Consider the following 19,359-nt stretch of genomic DNA (forward strand, 5'->3'; position numbering starts at 1 on the left):
GAATTTTGAGGATTCTACTGAAAAATACATTTTGAGAATAAAAAAAATCTAATTTCTGAGTGATTCCCACTTGAAAAAAATTGATGTTTGGCAATAAATTCTGATAAATTCACTGCTTCTGAGAAAAGAGAGTAGAGATGAAATGCTATATTAACCGTGAGCGGGTAGAAGTAGATGAGGATGAATAAAGATTAAAAGACATCAAGAAGTTCCTTTTGACATAATAGGAGACCTTTAATGTAAATAGGCGCGTTCACACCGCAGTACTTTTCCCACTTTAGTTCCGATATAACTTCGAAATGTTGCGTTCACACCAAAAAAATCTGCATATATAAATGCTTTGTTCACCGTGAGCGAGTAGAAGTAGATGAGGATGAGGCTGAGAGTCATCAGTATGTTGGCCACCAGAGAGAGAGGAGCCAGGTATTTGAGGTCGGGGACGAACACCAGCAGCACGATGGCAGGAAGGAAGCACAGCATGTAGAGGCGAGAGTCAAAGCTCGGCACCAGCACCTGCGTCTGGTTGGTGTAATTCATGTGGCAGTTAAAGGTGGTGGTGTTCGCTGCTTCCACTACCTGGGAGAAGAGAGAGAGAGAAGGGTTAACGAAAGAGAGAAGGAAGGGAAATGATTCTGCTGAGGCACGAAGAGTGTTTTTCACATTTCGTATGTCTTTTTGGATGATTTGTTTAATACACATTTATTTAGCATAAGGAGGGAAATAAACATTCAATTTAAGATCGACACATCTAGAAATGAATGTTCTCTCTACAAAGGAACGGGATGGAAAACTGTAATCTGAGAAGACACTAAAGCTGTCGGATAAATGTCAAGAAGTAACAGTATATGTATTACAAAATGTACCTCTGAGGTGTAGTTGAGTATGTTTTAGGTAGCTTGAAAGGACATTCTTAGGTACAATACCCTCAGATTCATACTCAAGTTCATTGTCTTGTTTACACTACACCACAGATGTTCATTTCTCATTGAGTCCCTCATCAACACAAAGTATTTACTGCATCTCACAGATGATACAAGTGATTTTTTATTAAAATGGTCAATGATTGATTTTCTGTTGTACTACTCAAGCTTCAGGAACACTCTTTTGTTCAAAACAGGTTTAAAAGTAGAAACAAACTCCTAAAAAAGTTTGACTGTTAGTGAGACCACTATAGTAGACGGACAGCACCATCTAGTGGTGAGAAACGGTACAACACAAAGAAGTTTACAGGAGGACAATCGTTCAGATAGACAGAAAGAAGGCCAACTGACTAGCATCCAACACAAACGATCCAAAGGGTTCTTGACATTATCCAAACAACTTAAGCGTACTTTGTGGATCATTGGTTTAAAATGCAGACACTACTCTGAAATCACAGGTCAGAAAATAAGACCTTTAGTAAAGTTTCCAGATGACATGATGCATGACATCAGATCAATAGGTGGTAATAAGGTCACGGGTCAAAGGTTCGCCACGTACAAGAAGTGGAAACATTTAGGAGATTTTTGTTTCTCCTATTCAGTCCACCTCATCCGGTTTTTTGTCAAGTTTTGCCTTATATACGCAAAGGAAAACAGATTTTTTTTCTTTCTGGTGAGATTATATTGAACATTTTAGTCAATCTAGACTAGCCGAGATATCACCTTGTGTTTTTTTCTCAGGCTCTAATGATGTCATTGTTTTACTTCCCTGTCAACTAAGTTACTCTGCTCTTTGAGCCTAATTCCTAATCGACCCCTACACACTTCCACTGAATCCCTCTGTAGCCTCACAGCCGAATGAGGTGTAAATACAGCGGAAAACGAACAAGTTTCATAACCACCGTTTAGAATAAGCATCTTTCGGACAATAAATACTTTTTTTTAATGATAATAAAACTCCCCGAAAAAAATATTTTTTGTAATTTTGTGTTTTTTTTTTTAAATCTGATGTTTAAGAGCTACTTGGTTTCTGCAACGGTCCCTGTAAACACACCACACGTTATAATAAAATGCAACAGGGTCTTTGTGTGATGTCTTTATGAACAGGAAACAGAACTACTTCATTGAAATGGAAAAATTAAATTGGATTTCTCTTTGATTTCAACAAAAATTAAGACAATTCGGTTACGTTTCTGATCTTTCAAACTACGTTTCAGTGTGTCTTCTTCAAATATTGCTTGTTAACATCATCACAGTTAAAGGTGTCCTCTTCCTCATGGAAAATAAAAGCTAAGGTCATAGTGTTTTAATGAACACTGCTAAAAAACCTTTAAAACTGGTTTGGTTTATTTGTCTATAATCACTATTTTTTACTCTTTACTGCATTGTATGAGGTAACATGAAACACAAGAGCTTGTATATTGCCATGTTTTCTATTCAAGTGAATCCCCTCTTCTACTGGTGTCCTATTTATCCAGTGTGGTGTAAGTAAACACTGAGACCTGAGTCACTCTCTCTGTGAGTACATGTACAAACATGAGCAACACTCTTACACAACTCTGCTGCCATATAACCTTCATGTGACCAGAGCACACGGAGGGAACGCCAGAAAACAGGCTCACAACTCAAGCTGTTAACGAGTATCACAGAGAGCTTTGAGAAGCAGCCATGAGACAAGATGAAACCTGTATTCATCTACCTGTAGAGCAGGGACGTGCACAGACATTTGGAGGGGCTATTGCTCTAAACTGGAAAAAGGCCCCCCCCCCAAAAAAGACATAAGACCTTTTGAAAATTGTAACTTCAACTGCATCATCAACTACATTGAACAGTAATTCACATCTCATAACAAAATAAGCTAAGGCGACTACTTTCATTCGGTGACTTGATTTTAAAAATAAAAACCAGGGAAATTATTTGTTTTGCGGTCCATGTCTCATTAAAATATCTAATGTTAGTAACTATTAAAGACAAAATGGGGACAATTCTGTTCGAATGTAGTTTGACCATTGTAACTGCTGTGCAGACATACTGATAACATAGGGCCTCTAACTAATTACCTTAAATAAACTCACTAATTAATTAAACCAGTTCAAGACGCATTATTCCTATTCTTATCATTCTTTATGAGCGCAGTAACGGTACGGTATATAATTACTTATTTATTTAGTATTCCATAACTTAATAACGGAGATGGTCAAACTAAAGTGGTAGAGACATGGCAGAATTCCTACAATGTAGCGGGACATTGAACTGTTCACCCGTGAGAGGGCGATCAAGAAAAGAGAGCGCGCGGCCCCGTTGAGCGAGTTTACAGATGAAATGACACAGAAAGACAGAAGCACAATAACAACAAGTAGGCTATATTTAGGTGGTTTTTTGTAAATAACCGCCGGTATCAAGAGGAAGTAAAGTCCCCTGGTTTGTCCCGTATACCCTAACTGCCATGAGACAACTCAAAATCAAGTTTCCAAAATCCGACACTGATGTGGTCTTTAACGCACCGGCAGATGACAGTGCTGACAAAGTGTGTTTCCCGCAGCGAGACGCTACAATACTAATTGTGGGCTTATCATGTTGGTTCGGCCACAACAGAAAAAAGAAAAACAAACTCTCGCTCTCTCCAGAGGGGAAGGTCAGCCAAAAAGGCCAAACAGGCCGTTGCCCGGGCAACATTAGCCCGTACCTGTGCACGTCCCTGCTGTAGAGTATTTAAGGTTTCATTTAAAGTTTAGGAAAACTGTGGCAGCAGAGGTGGGAGAAGTACTCAGATCTTGTACTTGAGTAAAAGTACTCAGATCCTGTACTTGAGTAAAAGTAGAAGTACTCAGATCCTGTGCTTGAGTAAAAGTAGAAGTACTCAGATCCTGTGCTTGAGTAAAAGTAGAAGTACTCAGATCCTGTACTTGAGTAAAAGTAGAAGTACTCAGATCCTGTACTTGAGTAAAAGTAGAATTACTCAGATCTTGTACTTGAGTGAAAGTAGAAGTACCAGATCCTTTACTTGAGTAAAAGTAGAAGTACTCAGATCTTGTACTTGAGTAAAAGTAATAGTCCTAGAGTGCAGGAATACTCTGTTACAGTAAAAGTCCTGCATTCAAAATGTTCCTCAAGTAAAAGTAGAAAAGTATTCTCATCAAAATATAGTGAAAGACAGTAAAAGTAGTCATTGTGTAGATTGGTCCATTTCAGAATAATATATATGATATGTTTTATAATGATTGATCATGAAAGTGTTCTCAAAGCTGGTAAAGGTGCAGCTAGTTTGAATGACTTTGTATACTGCAGGGTAGCTGGTGGATTTACTCCAGGTGGAACTAAAGTCTGATTTAACACTTGATTAGATTTCACATCATTCATCCACATCTTTGATTACGTCTTTGTACAACGGCCCGGGAAAGTAAGCATCAAAAACCTTGATATTGATATTTTGACGACATTGTTGGGTTAACTATTGGTGCTTTTATTGAATGCTTAGTCAATGACATGAACAAGAGAAGTTGAAAAGTACATCACGTCACTGTAATCCAGCATTTAAAACAAGAAGGGGACATACAGTGGGGCAAAAAAGTATTTAGTCAGCCACCAATTGTGCAAGTTCTCCCACTTCAAAAGATGAGAGAGGCCTGTCATTTTCATCCTAGGTATACCTCAACTATGAGAGACAGAATGGGGGGAAAGAATCCAGGAAATCACATTGTAGGATTTTTAAAGAATTTATTTGCAAATTATGGCGGAAAATAAGTATTTGGTCACCTACAAACAAACAAGATTTCTGGCTCTCACAGACCTGTAACTTCTTCTTTAAGAGCCTCCTCTGTCCTCCACTTGTTAACTGTATTAATGGCACCTGTTTGAACTCGTTATCAGTATAAAAGACACCTGTCCACAACCTCAAACAGTCACACTCCAAACTCCACTATGGCCAATCATGCTTTGGGGCTGTTTTTCTGCAAAGGGACCAGGACGACTGATCCGTGTAAAGGAAAGAATGAATGGGGCCATGTATCGTGAGATTTTGAGTGACAACCTCCTTCCATCAGCAAGGGCATTGAAGATGAAACGTGGCTGGGTCTTTCAGCATGACAATGATCCCAAACACACCGCCCGGGCAATGAAGGAGTGGCTTCGTAAGAAGCATTTCAAGGTTCTGGAGTGGCCTAGCCAGTCTCCAGATCTCAACCCCATAGAAAATCTTTGGAGGGAGTTGAAAGTCCGTGTTGCCCAGCGACAGCCCCAAAACATCACTGCTCTAGAGGAGATCTGCATGGAGGAATGGGCCAACATACCAGCAACAGTGTGAAAACCTTGTGAAGACTTACAGAAAACGTTTGACCTCTGTCATTGCCAACAAAGGGTATATAACAAAGTATTGAGATTAACTTTTGTTATTGACCAAATACTTATTTTCCATCATCATTTGCAAATAAATTCTTTAAAAATCAGACAATGTGATTTTCTGGATTTTTTTTCTCATTGTGTCTCTCATAGTTGAGGTATACCTAGGATGAAAATTACAGGCCTCTCATCTTTTTAAGTGGGAGAACTTGCAGAATTGGTGGCTGACTAAATACTTTTTTGCCCCACTGTATGTGCCAAATCTAAGTCGATATCTAACCTCACATCACGATAACGATATAATCGATACGTAGCCCGAGTATCTTTTACTTTCTACCTCTTAGAAACCACTGTTTTTATGACACCTAGAATCTGGGATTCAGGACTCATTCCTGCAACACCCTTTTGCCTTGATTATAAGGAGTGTGTGTGTGTGTGTGTGTTTGTGTGTGTGTGTGTGTGTGTGTGTGTGTGTGTGTGTGTGTGTGTGTGTGTGTGTGTGTGTGTGTGTGTGTGTGTGTGTGTGTGTGTGTGTGTGTGTGTGTGTGTGTGTGTGTGTGTGTGTGTGTGTGTGTGTGTGTGTGTGTGTGTGTGTGTGTGTGTGTGTGTGTGTGTGTGTGTGTGTGTGTGTGTGTGTGTGTGTGTGTGTGTGTGTGTGTGTGTGTGTGTGTGTGTGTGTACCTGTTTGATGTTGTCACTGAGGAAGACGAAGTAGACACAGCAGAATCCGAGCTGAGTGATGATCAGAAACACATTCACCGTCACTCTGAGAGGGAGGAAGACAACATGTATGACGTTATGATTTTTGATACTAATTTATCTTATTTATAGAAATGATTAGGACATTCTTAAACAATATAAAAGCCCTATAAACATTACGCATTGTTTGGGAGAGCTTCTGAAGCTGTATTTCTACCTGACACCGACTGCTGTATTAGGAACAGAGAAGGGAAGTAGTGGAGTACAAATACTTTGTTACTCTACTTAAGTACATTTTCCTGGTATCAGTACTTTACTCCACTACTTATTTTTCTGACGACTTTTTAATTTCTACTTCTTACATGTTGAACACAAATACCTGTACTTTTTACTTCTCTCATGTTGAACTCAAATACCTGTACTTTCTACTTCTTACATGTTGAACACAAATACCTGTACTTTCTACTTCTTACATGTTGAACTCAAATACCTGTACTTTCTACTTCTTACATGTTGAACTCAAATACCTGTACTTTCTACTTCTTACATGTTGAACTCAAATACCTGTACTTTCTACTTCTCTCATTTTCCAAACAGGCTGGTTCCTTTAGTCTGAATGTGTGTTTGGTGGCGTGATCATTATTATGTAGAGTCATTGCGTGCCTATTGATTTGAACACGATCCGTGTATCCATCATTTCCTGGTCTTCTCTAAAGAAGAGGGACCAATGAAAACGTTGTCATGTTGCCGTTGTTCACCATGGAAACATTCATTAGCTAACAATAACATTATTGTTCTATTAATATAAAGGGAGGTCAGGTACTCTTTAAAACAGCTGCTAGTTATGGGTACTTTTTACTGAAGTACATTTCAAAGTCTCTTTACTTTACTTTGACTTGAGGAAAGAAGTTTAGTCAGTACTTCTACCGGAGTATTTTTAAAGACGAGTATCTGTACTTCTACTTGAGTAAAGGATGTGTGTACTTTGGCCATCTCTGGGTATAATTTTCTCTGAGCATGTGTCTTACTTTCCCCACTGCGAGTGTCTCCTCAGCCAGGAAACGTTCTCCATCCCGTACTGCATCGCCTCTCCGTACGTCAGAGACGCCCTGTTCACCCTGAAACACATCACACCCGTTATTGACTTTGCATTCATCTATTTTTTAATTCTATTATCACTTTGAGTTAAAGACACGGCCACCGAGACAACCTCTGAACACAAATTCTGCTTTAATATGTAGATATTATCAAAGTTTTTCATCTCTTTTTATTCAATCAGACACTCACAGACCAAGAAAAAAAGCCTAAATGGAAGTTGTAGGAAAACTCTTTGCAGTGGAGTAAGATAAAGATGGACTGCCCCCAAAGTTTTTATTTAAATGCTTTATCGATAAGAGGAAGCCGTAATAATGAATCCTCAGAAGCAGGAAGAGCGTCTGTTTTCTCATGGGCATTTTCTCTATAATTCTCCAAATGATAAGTGACTTCTTGTCTTTGTAATAGCCGTGTCTGAAGCTTGTTTTTTTTTAGCTCTTTATCCACACTGTGTATCTGTGTAATCCTGTCTGCATGCTGGGTGGAGCAGGATGAGTGCATCCCAGTGTGAAGAGGGCAAAGAGTACACAGACTAATACATATCTGATCTGATCTTAAGCGTGTAAGTCATCTCAGATAACACTCAAACATCAATAAAACACATAATGGGTCATAGTCTACTTCCACATCGGTTCAGTTTTAAAACATAATGGTTTTATTTGTATTAGTAACACAAACATTTAGCAGGTAGTCACATTAGGTCCTGTTTGTGGAGCTAACCGCAGCTAACTAATGTTATAACAAATTCATACTCATAATAAATAAATAAATCAACATAGCAGCATATCATTAGAGGTGACACACAATTAATTGCATACACACATACAGTAAAGTGTGTTTGTACTCACTTTATACTGAGGTAGTGGGAACATTTCACCAGCACCGTCATACAGTGGATCGCTATCACCCCCATACACAGTAAACTGATGGGGCCGAGCTGAAAAACAAACAAGAAGTCAGAGATTTATCAGGTGAAAATTACATTTATTTATTTAATACTAATCTAACATATTACTGAAACCCATCTTGGCTATAGATATGTTTCTAGGGTACAGTTAAAGTTAGGATCTTACAGGGATTGTGTTATATTCTATTATTACAAGGATTAGTTTAATACACCATTCTGATTGGTCAAATTTGAACCTTCCAGAGGTCTGTTGTTTTTCGAAAGCAGACCGTTGCTAAGGAGAGCAGACCGTTACCAAGGAGAGCAGACCGTTGCCAAGGAGAGCAGACCGTTGCTAAGGAGAGCAGACCTTTGCCAAGGAGAGCAGACCATTGCTAGGGAGAGCAGACCATTGCTAAGGAGAGCAGACCATTGCTAGGGAGAGCAGACCGTTGCTAAGGAGAGCAGAACGTTGCTAAGGAGACAGCAAACCGTTGCTAAGGAGAGCAGACCGTTGCTAAAGAGACAGCAAACCTTTACTAAGGAGAGCAGACTGTTGCCAAGGAGAGCAGACCGTTGCTAAGGAGAGCAGACGGTTGCTAAGGGATCAAGGGACTATGTGCGGTCATATCAACATTACGTTTTCTCCATCAGTGGAAAATGTTTAATATTGATTTAAAACCTTAACTATAGATGTTGAGTTCATTACTTTTTGTTTTTTAACTTTTAGAATTGTTAGGATAAGGATGAAAAAGGATAAAGGATGTTTATAAGGGTAAAAAGCCCCGTCTAATTGTAATCTTAATTTTGACCAAGCAATGTTTCACTTTGGTGCAACGTGTAATTATGTTGTTCACACTGCAGACACAGCTCTCTACATTATGCTGTGAAGCAGGGTGGAGGCAATGCTGCTGGAACATCAGAAAGACACGTGAAGAAAAGGAATTAAGAAAGATCAAATCTATATCCGCAATTAACAGCATTATATTCTACTTAAGTACAATTAACTTCCCTCATAACCGATTTTCCAAGCCTATCCAGGAAATGAATTGTTCCCAATGTCTTTAACTCAAAAGACATCTCACTCCTTTTAAGATATCTAAAAAATAAACTCCATAAAAACAGGACAGAAGCTGAATGTAAAAGGCCCAAAAGTATAGCCAATATAAACGATTTCCAAATGTACTTTCCTCCCAAAAATATGAAGCTGAGGAACTGCTCACAGTACAAAACAAAGCCTGATGTCTGCATGAGGCCGTGAACATCTGACAGGACGCTCAGCAGAATCTAATTATGTGTCTCCAGACCCGTCATGTGACCCAGTGTAATTATGAGATAATACAATCTGAGTGTACTCACCACCAGGCCGGCGTTCTTCACCGCCAGAGGCAAACCCAGCAGCCCCGTACCGATGTTCCCTTTCAACAGGTGGATCAGAGTCTGGCAAAAACTGGGGAGGAAAGAGACATCTGCGTTAGAAACAGGCCAAATATATTGAATATCTGTGCAAACCCACAAAACAAAGAATTTATTTTCTCCCCCGTCTTAGGTCTTTTGGGGCGAGCAGAGAAATTCTTCTGTTGTTCTTTACATCTGTGATCTTGTCTGTTCTGCAGTACTGCAATACTACCTGGTACAAGTGTTTGTCAGCAGCTTTAAAATCAAAACTGCTCCACCTGTTTAAAATCTGCTCAAAGATTGTTGGTCCGCCCTGTCAGAGACTCTATGACTCAGCAGACCATAAGAACCTAATAAGGCCGTCCAACAACATCATCTGGGACCCGACGCATGTTCTGAACAGAGAATCTGAACTGCTACCATCTAATGGAGATCAATAAAGTCAGACTGAAGCATCCTTTGTGCTCCAGTCAGTCCTCTCAGTAAACACAGCTGAATCCAGATCAGATGCACGCTGAAGGCTCTTTGAGCAGCTCTCCCTGATCCTGCTATTATGTTAAATGTTTGTTTTTCATGTATTGTTTCTTGATGTTTGTCTGTTGATGTTACACATGAAGCTGCTGTGATGCAACGAGCAATTCAGACTTGATCTGACCATTCAAGTATTATCGTATCATATCGTATTAATTAGAATAATGGCTGTTTAGTGCATATAGAGTGGTGCAGGACGTCCTAAAACCCAGAAATGACTCAGCACTTTAACAGTTCGGTTTCCATTGTCTCAATGTCAATGGTTTTCCGAATGTGGTTTTGGTTGTTATCCTGAAATAAGGTCTGTGGTCGAAACAAGATGAAGACATTTTAACGGTTTGTTCTACGACATAAAATGCGTCAGTAAATACCCCACTGGTGAATTTAAAAACGGAGGTTGCTAACAAGTGTCTAAAGGAGACGACTAAACTTCATCACGCCCAACATTAGCCACCTTTAGCTTAGCGATGGTGACGTGAAGTCATGTGACCGTGCTGTGGTTCCTTTATAGCCCAACATTAGCCACCTTTAGCTTAGCGGTGGTGACGTGAAGTCATGTGACCGTGCTGTAGTTCCTTTATAGCCCAACATTAGCCACCTTTAGCTTAGCGGTGGTGACGTGAAGTCATGTGACCGTGCTGTAGTTCCTTTATAGCCCAACATTAGCCACCTTTAGCTTAGCGGTAGTGACGTGAAGTCATGTGACCGTGCTGTAGTTCCTTTATAGCCCAACATTAGCCACCTTTAGCTTAGCGGTGGTGACGTGAAGTCATGTGACCGTGCTGTAGTTCCTTTATAGCCCAACATTAGCCTCCTTTAGCTTAGCGGTGGTGACGTGAAGTCATGTGACCGTGCTGTTGTTCCTTTATAGCCCAACATTAGCCACCTTTAGCTTAGCGGTGGTGACCTGAAGTCATGTGACCGTGCTGTAGTTCCTTTATAGCCCAACATTAGCCGTCTTTAGCTTAGAGGTGGTGACGTGAAGTCATGTGACCGTGTTGTAGTTCCTTTATAGCCCAACATTAGCCACCTTTAGCTTCGCGTGAGCTTTTTACTTCAGAAATCATAAAGTGGTGTTAATGTGTGGAGATTATTCTGCTGAAATAGGAGGCGTGTGGTGCAGTGGGTTGTGCATTGGTGTTGGGATCAGGGGGTCACAGGTTCAAACCCCACTGCAGTCAGCATGTCGTTGTGTCCCTGAGACACTTCACCCAAAATGGCTCCTGTGGGGATTGTCCACAGTATTGAGTATGTAATCGCTTTGGATAAAAGCGTCTAACAAGTGACATGTAATGTAATGAACTAAACGTGTCAGTATCATAAATCCTATTGGCTTTTTGCAGAGGGAACCAGGGAGATGCTAACTTCCTGCTCGCCTACAAAATCCCTGCACAACACTATTAGATTTTAAAATACTTACGAGGTTCCTTCCCGTCCTCCGATCCTCTCGTAGAGGCGTTGAGGTCGGGTCGGTCCGGGAGGAGAGGGACACAGAGCGTCCATTTCTGAGGGATTCTGGTCTGAAAACAAAGTACCTGAAGTAAAGAAAGAAAGAGGGGAGAAGAGAAGGTCAAAGATTAGAAAGTGAGTGAGGCCTTTTGTCGCACAGCACTGATAATATGTGGGGACGTCATGACGATAACAACTTCTCTCTTTACCACTTTGTTCAAACATTCCTCATGATATTACCACATGTACTTAATTCCCAAGCCTCTGCACACACTTGCATACTGAAGGAGAATTTTGTTTTATGAATCAATATTGTGAAATAACATGCATTTTTGCTTTATTGGGGGGGTCGGGGGGGGTCCGAAAACCAGTGATTATCTGGTGTGAGGGTTAGGGTTAGGGTTAAGGTTAGGGTTAGGGTTAGGGTAATGTTGTGAATCGAGTGGCCTGTGTTCATCGTCCATAACATACGCCTGCCCATACCATAACCCCACCACCACCATGGGCCACTCGATTCACAACATTACCCTAACCATAATCCTAATCCTCACACCAGATACTGACTGGTTTTCGGACCCCCCCAGACCCCCAAAACTGCATGTTTCAGAGTGGCCTTTTATTGTGGTGAGCCTAAGGCACACCTGTGCAATAATCATGCTGTCTAATCAGCATCTTGATATGCCACACCTGTGAGGTGGGATGGATGATCTCGTCAAAGGAGAAGTGCTCACTATCACAGATTTTTTCAGATTTGTGAACAATATTTGAGAGAAATGGTTATTTTGTGTATGTAGAAAATGTTTTAGATCTTTGAGTTCATCTCATGAAAAATGGGAGCAAAAACAAAAGTGTTGCATTTATATTTTTGTTCAGTGTAGATACACTTTATTAATTTGTCGATGTAAATTGTTTTTATCTTTAGACCGTTTTTATCTTTAACTGAAATAAAGACAACTCTGAAGAAACATGTACTACCTTTCTTAACAAACAAATAGTTAAGCCAAAATGTTAGTGAGGGACTGTGTGTGCTTCCTCACACAGTGAAAATGCTAATTGTGCGGCCATAGATTTGTCTGAATTCGGACTTCAATCTCAGGAAAAACAAAATGCACTTTTGTTCAGATCTCTGTTCACCTCTTCCTTAAACTTTGAAAGACTGAACGGCAATTCAAAAGGGTTTAAAGCTCCCGTGTCATGGCCATTTCTACTGATCATATTTCCATTGTTGAGGTCTACTAGAATAGATTTATATTGTGCAATGTTCCAAAATCACTTTGGTTTCTCAAACAGCATCTCTGTATAGCATGTGTATTCACTCTCTGTCCTACACGGCCTGCCCCCCCCCTCTCCCTGTGAGCCTAGTGACCGTCTGCGAGGCAGCGAGACCCAGCCCGAAACCAGCCCGAGCACACACACCGACTCACAGCCTCGCCGCGTCCCGCCTTCTCAGGCTGAGAAATCTGAAGAGCTGCAGCTGAGAAAAGATTGAGTGAGTGTGTGTGTGTGTGTGTGTGTGTGTGTGCGTGCGTGCGTGCGTGCGTGTGTGAGGAAGTCCGCAGATTTGTCCATTCTGACCAATGCGCGTAACGTAACGTCACTATACCCAAATACGTCACTGTACCCAGGAAGAAAAAGAGAAATGTCCAACGAGGCGTTCTGGGGCAGCATAGACAGGTCTTCTCTGTGTTAGAGTTTTACTCACTACAGGGTGTACTTTGAGGGTTTGTGACTCTACAGACCGTTTACATGCAGAACAACCTTCATAAAACACAAGGGGACGGGTGATAACTAGAAAAGCATGACATGGGACCTTTAAGAAAAACCTTGAAATGAATAAAAACGTGTGTAGAATTTTAAAGTTATTACATTATAACATTGCTTAAGATTCAAGACTTTTAGATTAAATAATAATAATAATAAATATATTTGGAAAGCGCTTCTAGAAGTGCTCAGTCGCTTTACAGAGGTAGTAAAAAAGGACAACAAATAAATATAGTAAAAGTCACATTGAGCAATAAAACAACAATCCCACTTTGAAAGCCAGTTTGAAGAGGTGAGTTTGTGTAAGTTGAGGTCAGTGCAGCTGTCTCTCTGGTGAAACAATCGTGTGAATTATATTGCGGGCTATCGATAAACTATCTCTTCCTGATGTTTGATGAAGGAGTGTCCCTGTAACACGGTCATAAAACATAGTGCACTTTTTATGGTAACCTCGCAACAGAGAGCAAATGTAAACGACGATTAAGAACACTATAACCAAACTATATCATAAATGTGACTAATGGAGGCGTGTGGCGCAGTGGATGTGCATAGGTGCTCGGATCAGGGGGTCACAGGTTCAAACCCCACTGCAGTCAGCATGTCGTTGTGTCCCTGAGACACTTCACCCCAAATTGCTCCTGTGGGGATTGCCCACAGTATTGAGTATGTAAGTCCCTTTGGATAAAAGCGTCTAATAAGTAACTTGTCATGTATATGTCCGTCTAAAGATAAGAACTACAATCAGAGCTGATTTAAAAAAATACAACGCAATCACTCCATGCCTTACAGTTACGTTTATTTAGTCAGAACCAAGCGGCAAACTCTGGGCCACTTCCGGGATGCAAATCAGGAAGTGCTTCAAACTGCAGTTCATCTAGTGGCCAGTAGGAGCAGTCTGCAGAAGGGAGTGATTTCCATAGACCCCCATGCTCAACTTTACAGCAGAAATAAACATGTTTACATCGTGGTTTCAAAACATTTTATTCTCAGTATAGTTAGATTCCCCCTTCCTGTCTATGGATCCTGGAGTGAATTTTTTCTGAACTCATCCGCTTAATTAATATTCAGTCTTAAAGGCGTGGTCACATTGAGTGACAGCTCCGTTCAATGACTGCTGCTGCTAGCTCCTTGTCTCTCTGCTAGCTGCTCCGTGAAGCTAGCTACAGTGACTCTGCATGCTCAGTTCATGCAGGAAACTCAACTTGATCCGGCCGTGGTTGTTTGTTCTTCATGCTTATATATCGGACTATTGTGACTCGCTCTGCGGTTAAAACAGACGGTGCATTAATGCGGTTTTGCGGTAAGTGAAATTCGAGTACTTTATTTTTGTGTTAATGATTTTAATCAGCTACGTAATGAATGTTAATGCTTGGGTTAGCGTGTAAACGAGTGGTAGCTACATCGGTACTAACGATGCTAATAGTAGCCTCCAAGTTAAAATCATAGACTATATACTGTATATAAAGGTTAAAACGAAATAGACAAGTGTTAAGTGGGATAATACTGTACAACAAACGGCTTCTGTTTGAGGTTGATAAAATAAGGTCATCCTTGTAACTTAGAGAGATTATTATTATGTAGGTAGGAACTGTATGCATCGCTAAGGTTAATTTAAATTGGCTAGGCTCAAGTATGTAGACAAGCTAATGTCGAAGTAGTGTATGTGAAATCAACCTCACAATAAGATGTGTGTCTATTACAATTATTAATGTCATATTTCAAGATGATAACTTAGATATTACAATATGGTTGGTTGAGCTGGAGTTCATTATTGAGCTTAAACGTTAACATCACAGTCATCTGAAGAACGAACCCAAACCTTGTTGTTTTTATTAATTGCATTACGGTATCAAATAAACAGCAAGCATTGGTAACACAACTTCCAAAGTTACAGTAAAATAAAAAGGACCCTGACTCGGACAATAAACAATCCAACATGTTCAACAGAAGAGAATCAGTTATATTGTTTGTACACATGGTACTTTACATATATCTGTTTGTTTAAGGTGTCCAGGTGATGCAGACAGGCTGGACCAAAGAGTGAGAGACAGAACTGGACTCCTCACAGCAGTGAACTTCAGCACAGGTATAAAGACTCTATTTTTCATACTGTACAAAAAATCAAGAAAGATATTGGTTTAAATGAAAGAAGTATTGACTTTAATACACTGATATACCTTCCATTAAACAATACTAAATCACCTACACATCAGTGAAGTTGAGGGTTTTTTCCATGCAAAAAGTTACATTTAGATGTTAACAAGCAATATGATTTTGTCAGCTTTCTAATTGAATGTATTGAAGGCAAAGATATTTAACACATAGTGAGAACTGCTACTATTTATCTCTCAATATTGTCTGTAAAAAACGTGGTAAAAGTTCTTCTTTCAGTGAGACAACAGAGCAAGCTTCTACAGTTGCACTACGTTTTGATAACAGTTAAATATTATTTTGATAATAACATATTTCAATGTTGATGAACTTCATACTGTTCATTCATAATCTGATTGTCTTTGTAGCTCACTGTTGAAAAAAAACAAACATTACAATTACAAAATAATTATATCTACAGCCCCTAAACACACAAACACACCGCTTTCATAAATAACACACTTGTTCTGCAATAATATATTTTATGTTTCCTGTAATTTTTGTTAGGAAAGGACATGCCTGAAAGACACGACATGCTCTCCTTCTCTGAGGGTCAAGAAGAACATCTAAAAGGAACTTTAAAAGCTGATGTTATGAGATTTTAAGAACAGTACACTAAGAAACTACTTTTATTGTAAACACAGTCAGCTGATCGAATGCACCCATTTCCACATCTACACTCTATCAGCTGATTATTTCTATTTGCCTCGCTTTATGAGCTTCACATCACTTGTGCCTTGTACCGCAGAGTTTGCAACGTCACAAATAAATGGGGCCAATCTTCAGTCAGATGTGAATGTGTGATCTAACATCTTCAGCAAGAATAATGGACAAAAGGAGTGCAAATACAATTTATTGAAATGTGAACCAAAAGTTAATCAAACATGTTTTAAATAAAGAGCACATATGGACAGAAGGTGTAAAACTATTAAATGTATAAGTAAACACATTTAGTCACATAAAGTGACAGACTAGGCCTGTGCAGCTGGTATCAGCTTTGCCCAGCATGGGCTCCCCTCCATCAGGCCTGGACCTCCTCAGAGAGGAAAGACCCTCAGTCCTCTCCAAACCAACAGACAGGACGTCCATCACACGGAGGTTTCTCCCTGAAGTCTCTGCAGCTCTCTGGACACCACGCTGTCTCAATCCGTCCACACTGAATATGAGAGGGGGAAAATTAAAATAATAAATGCTTTAGACAATAAGAAACATAAAGTTGAGTTGCTCAGTTTTTTTAGATTGTCAATACTATTACTGTATAACTAATATATCAGGTTAAGAGGCACATTCAAATCAAGATTGGTCTTTAAATACATGTTGTCTTTTGAATTGTTTCTCTAAAGTCAAGGATCTAGAACTGGTACTTAGTTTTAATGACAGTCTGGTTATTATGCTGTTTGGAGGAGGCCTCACAGGTAAGACCACTAACTAGCTACCATCACATGTACCTTAGCTTGACTTAAATGTAATAAACGTATAATTAAGTGATATCAAAATATAAATAACTAATGTCATGCAAACATATTAATATTTGCTTGATTCCAGTGTTGAATTTAGCTCAATTATATACAAACGTTAAGGGATTTTAAGATTCTGAAGTATTACGGTACGTCTACACTACAGGCATCAAAAAATGCTTTCAACGCTTCGCCCATTCACTTGAATGGGGTGACGTAGAAGATTTTGAATCTTCGCCGAACTGCATTGTGGGGAGCATGGCATGGCTTTGCAAGCATCACGAGCATCTATCGGCATCAAAAGTTGAACAATGTTCAACTTTTGAGGCTCGATGCTTGGCATCAGCCAATCAAATTCCGTTTATGCAAATCCCGCCAGTGCAAGCTCAGCCAATCCAACCGCGTGCAAGCTGGGAGAGCCAGATCGCAGTTCATTTCCTCATATTCCAAACGAGATATTACGGTAGCAAATCACCCGGTTCTTTACGACCGGAACTATTTACCGGGATACAAACCGGAGGAACCAGGCATGGAGGGAGGTGGCAGAGACAGTGGGTGAAACTGATAGTTTTTTCGCCTGTTTGGAGAGTTTATATCCAGTTTACTTCGTTTTAACATTGCTATTGCTCTGTATGTCGGGGGCGGGAGATTCATGTGATTGGTTGCTCGCAAAAAATCGCCAAGCTTCAGACACGCCCAGCTTCAAGATTTTTTCATGCCTGTAGTGTAGATGGGCCGTTATGCTAAAAACTCAATAACTGATTATTATGTATAGTGTTGCTGAGTAGTTTCATGTCCGCTTACCTTAGAAACGTAAAATGCAACGGCAGTGTGCAGATGGGGAGCATGTTAGCTTAGCTTGGTAGCTTCAGCTAGCTCTGAAACTTTCAGCTCGGTGGCAGCAGGTCCCGCCTCGGCTCCGCCTCTTTGCCCTTATTTGGAGCAGGCGGGAGTTGAACTCTGACGTCACTGTCGAGCCGTTAGTGGCCGACTCCGCCTACTAAGGGCTTCTCGGCAACTCTGCAGAATCAGAATCCTATGGGTGACGTCACGGATTTACAGTCTATGGTCAGAGCATGTTGAAACGCTCTTCATTTTGGTGTTTGCTTTGCACTAAATCCCCACAGCTATTAAAGGCACAGTCCCTAATTTGACAGAAATTCCTTCATAAATATCTCTTGTAAACCAGCTGACTATAACACATGATAGCAATTATTTAGCTTGTCTGTTTATACGTTTGAAATAGGAAAGAAAACACCTTTAAAAAGATAAGAAGCCGTGCAGCGGTGCTTGGGTTGGTGTGGAGACGTGTTTCATAATCTGACCCTTTAATACTTTGTTAAACACACTGCAGACTTCAGTGGAGTTTACTTTAGTTTCATATCACGTGTAAACCTTTGAACAAACACAGAGGAACTTCTTTTTGGAGATGTGATGTAAGAACGGAGTCATTCAATCTCTCATAGTGAAACTAATACAACAAATAAGAAAGTAGGACTTTACTTTCACTTCTTTAAAACGCTTTGCCCTTTGATCATTAACCTCTTAGCTTGGCATAGAAGAAACCACTTGACATCTAACACAGAAGTAGCCTTCATCACTCACTTAAAGAGACACGAAACGGTAAGGAAGGGACTCAAATAAACATAGAACAATTACTAAGAACACTAAAGGGCTGCAAAGAGACACAAAACTGATGCTAAGGAATTCTAAAATACTACAGAGACACAAAAAGACCAAAAAAATGCAAAACAGCGATACAAAGCTAATTGAACAACGGGTAAGCAACCACAGACCAAAACTAACGACAAAGAAACACAACATGACGACAGAGAAATACAAAACAACTGCTAAGAAACTCTAAAGTACTACAGAGAGACTCAAAGGACTACAAAGAAATGCAAAACAGCGATGCAAAGCTAATTCAAAACCAACCACAGATCATACAGACGGTGCCTTTATCACAACGGGCTGAATATTAAATGTTACTGATAAGAGGCCAGCAGATCCAAACAATACCCAAGCTGCCTACCTTCTATTAGGGATTACATACGATCCCACTTTATAATATATTACATTATATAAAGTGAAATATATTATATTATACTGCATTAGCTAGAACCAAAGTACAGTATATTCCAATTACCCATCATTCCTGTTCCTCTCACCAAGTCAGTTAGCCCTAATTTGGACATTTGATCCGATACAATTACCCAGGTAGAGGTTTAACGATTTCCAAAATATAATAATTGTTGGGCATTTCTAAAATATCCGTGTCTCTAAAGTGCAGCAGGCTGTAAATCCACTCCGTTGTTTGAAGCCCTTATCATCCAGACCGTTTGAAAACACTTTAAAATGCGACCTTTTTGAGTAAATCAGAGTCCAGTCTTGTTAACGAGACCAAGAAGAGAATATCATTTGATTTCTTTACCTTCTCTAGTGTCCACGTCGCTGGAGGCCATCATGTCTCTCAGATCCTAATACCGGGGAATCAGGGAGTCCAGCATCGACAACTAGCGGAACAGAAAGAAGAAGAAGAAGATATCAGTTTGTTTAAAGAGTGGTCAGTAGGAATCGATATCGTCAGAGATGAAGAAGTTCGAAGAGGGAAGAGTGACTAGAAAAAATCCCATTTTCTGTAACGCTGTTGTCGTTCCGTCTAAAGCAAACATTA

The 19,359-nt window shown here is 39.9% G+C and overlaps 1 protein-coding gene and 2 long non-coding RNA genes across 4 annotated transcripts in view; 1 reads left to right on the forward strand and 2 right to left on the reverse strand.

The window, feature by feature from the left end:
* slc36a1 (solute carrier family 36 member 1) overlaps positions 1 to 19,359 on the reverse strand; it is a 39,681-nt gene that overhangs the window by 9,198 nt on the left and 11,124 nt on the right. Inside the window, exons 2-8 of one of the 2 annotated variants that reach the window (XM_079669662.1) lie at positions 19,117 to 19,198; positions 11,288 to 11,402; positions 9,298 to 9,388; positions 7,901 to 7,989; positions 6,986 to 7,075; positions 5,940 to 6,024; positions 349 to 576 (exon numbers count right to left, since the gene is read on the reverse strand). In XM_079669662.1, coding sequence (XP_079525788.1) covers positions 349 to 576; positions 5,940 to 6,024; positions 6,986 to 7,075; positions 7,901 to 7,989; positions 9,298 to 9,388; positions 11,288 to 11,402; positions 19,117 to 19,150 — 732 coding nt within the window. In that variant the 5' untranslated portion in view covers positions 19,151 to 19,198. The remainder of the gene's footprint in view (positions 1 to 348; positions 577 to 5,939; positions 6,025 to 6,985; positions 7,076 to 7,900; positions 7,990 to 9,297; positions 9,389 to 11,287; positions 11,403 to 19,116; positions 19,199 to 19,359) is intronic. The other variant, XM_079669663.1, reaches the window with a different exon arrangement.
* On the forward strand, positions 13,899 to 16,543 carry LOC307032003. The gene is made up of 3 exons (XR_013806139.1): positions 13,899 to 14,377; positions 15,084 to 15,163; positions 15,736 to 16,543. It is a non-coding gene; the product is annotated as an uncharacterized lncRNA (long non-coding RNA).
* On the reverse strand, positions 16,066 to 19,106 carry LOC307032004. The gene is made up of 2 exons (XR_013806140.1): positions 17,490 to 19,106; positions 16,066 to 16,384 (listed from the first exon to the last, which is right to left on the reverse strand). It is a non-coding gene; the product is annotated as an uncharacterized lncRNA (long non-coding RNA).

The sequence above is a fragment of the Notothenia rossii genome (genome assembly GCF_949606895.1).
Source record: "Notothenia rossii genome assembly, chromosome: 3".
Taxonomy (NCBI): domain Eukaryota; kingdom Metazoa; phylum Chordata; class Actinopteri; order Perciformes; family Nototheniidae; genus Notothenia; species Notothenia rossii.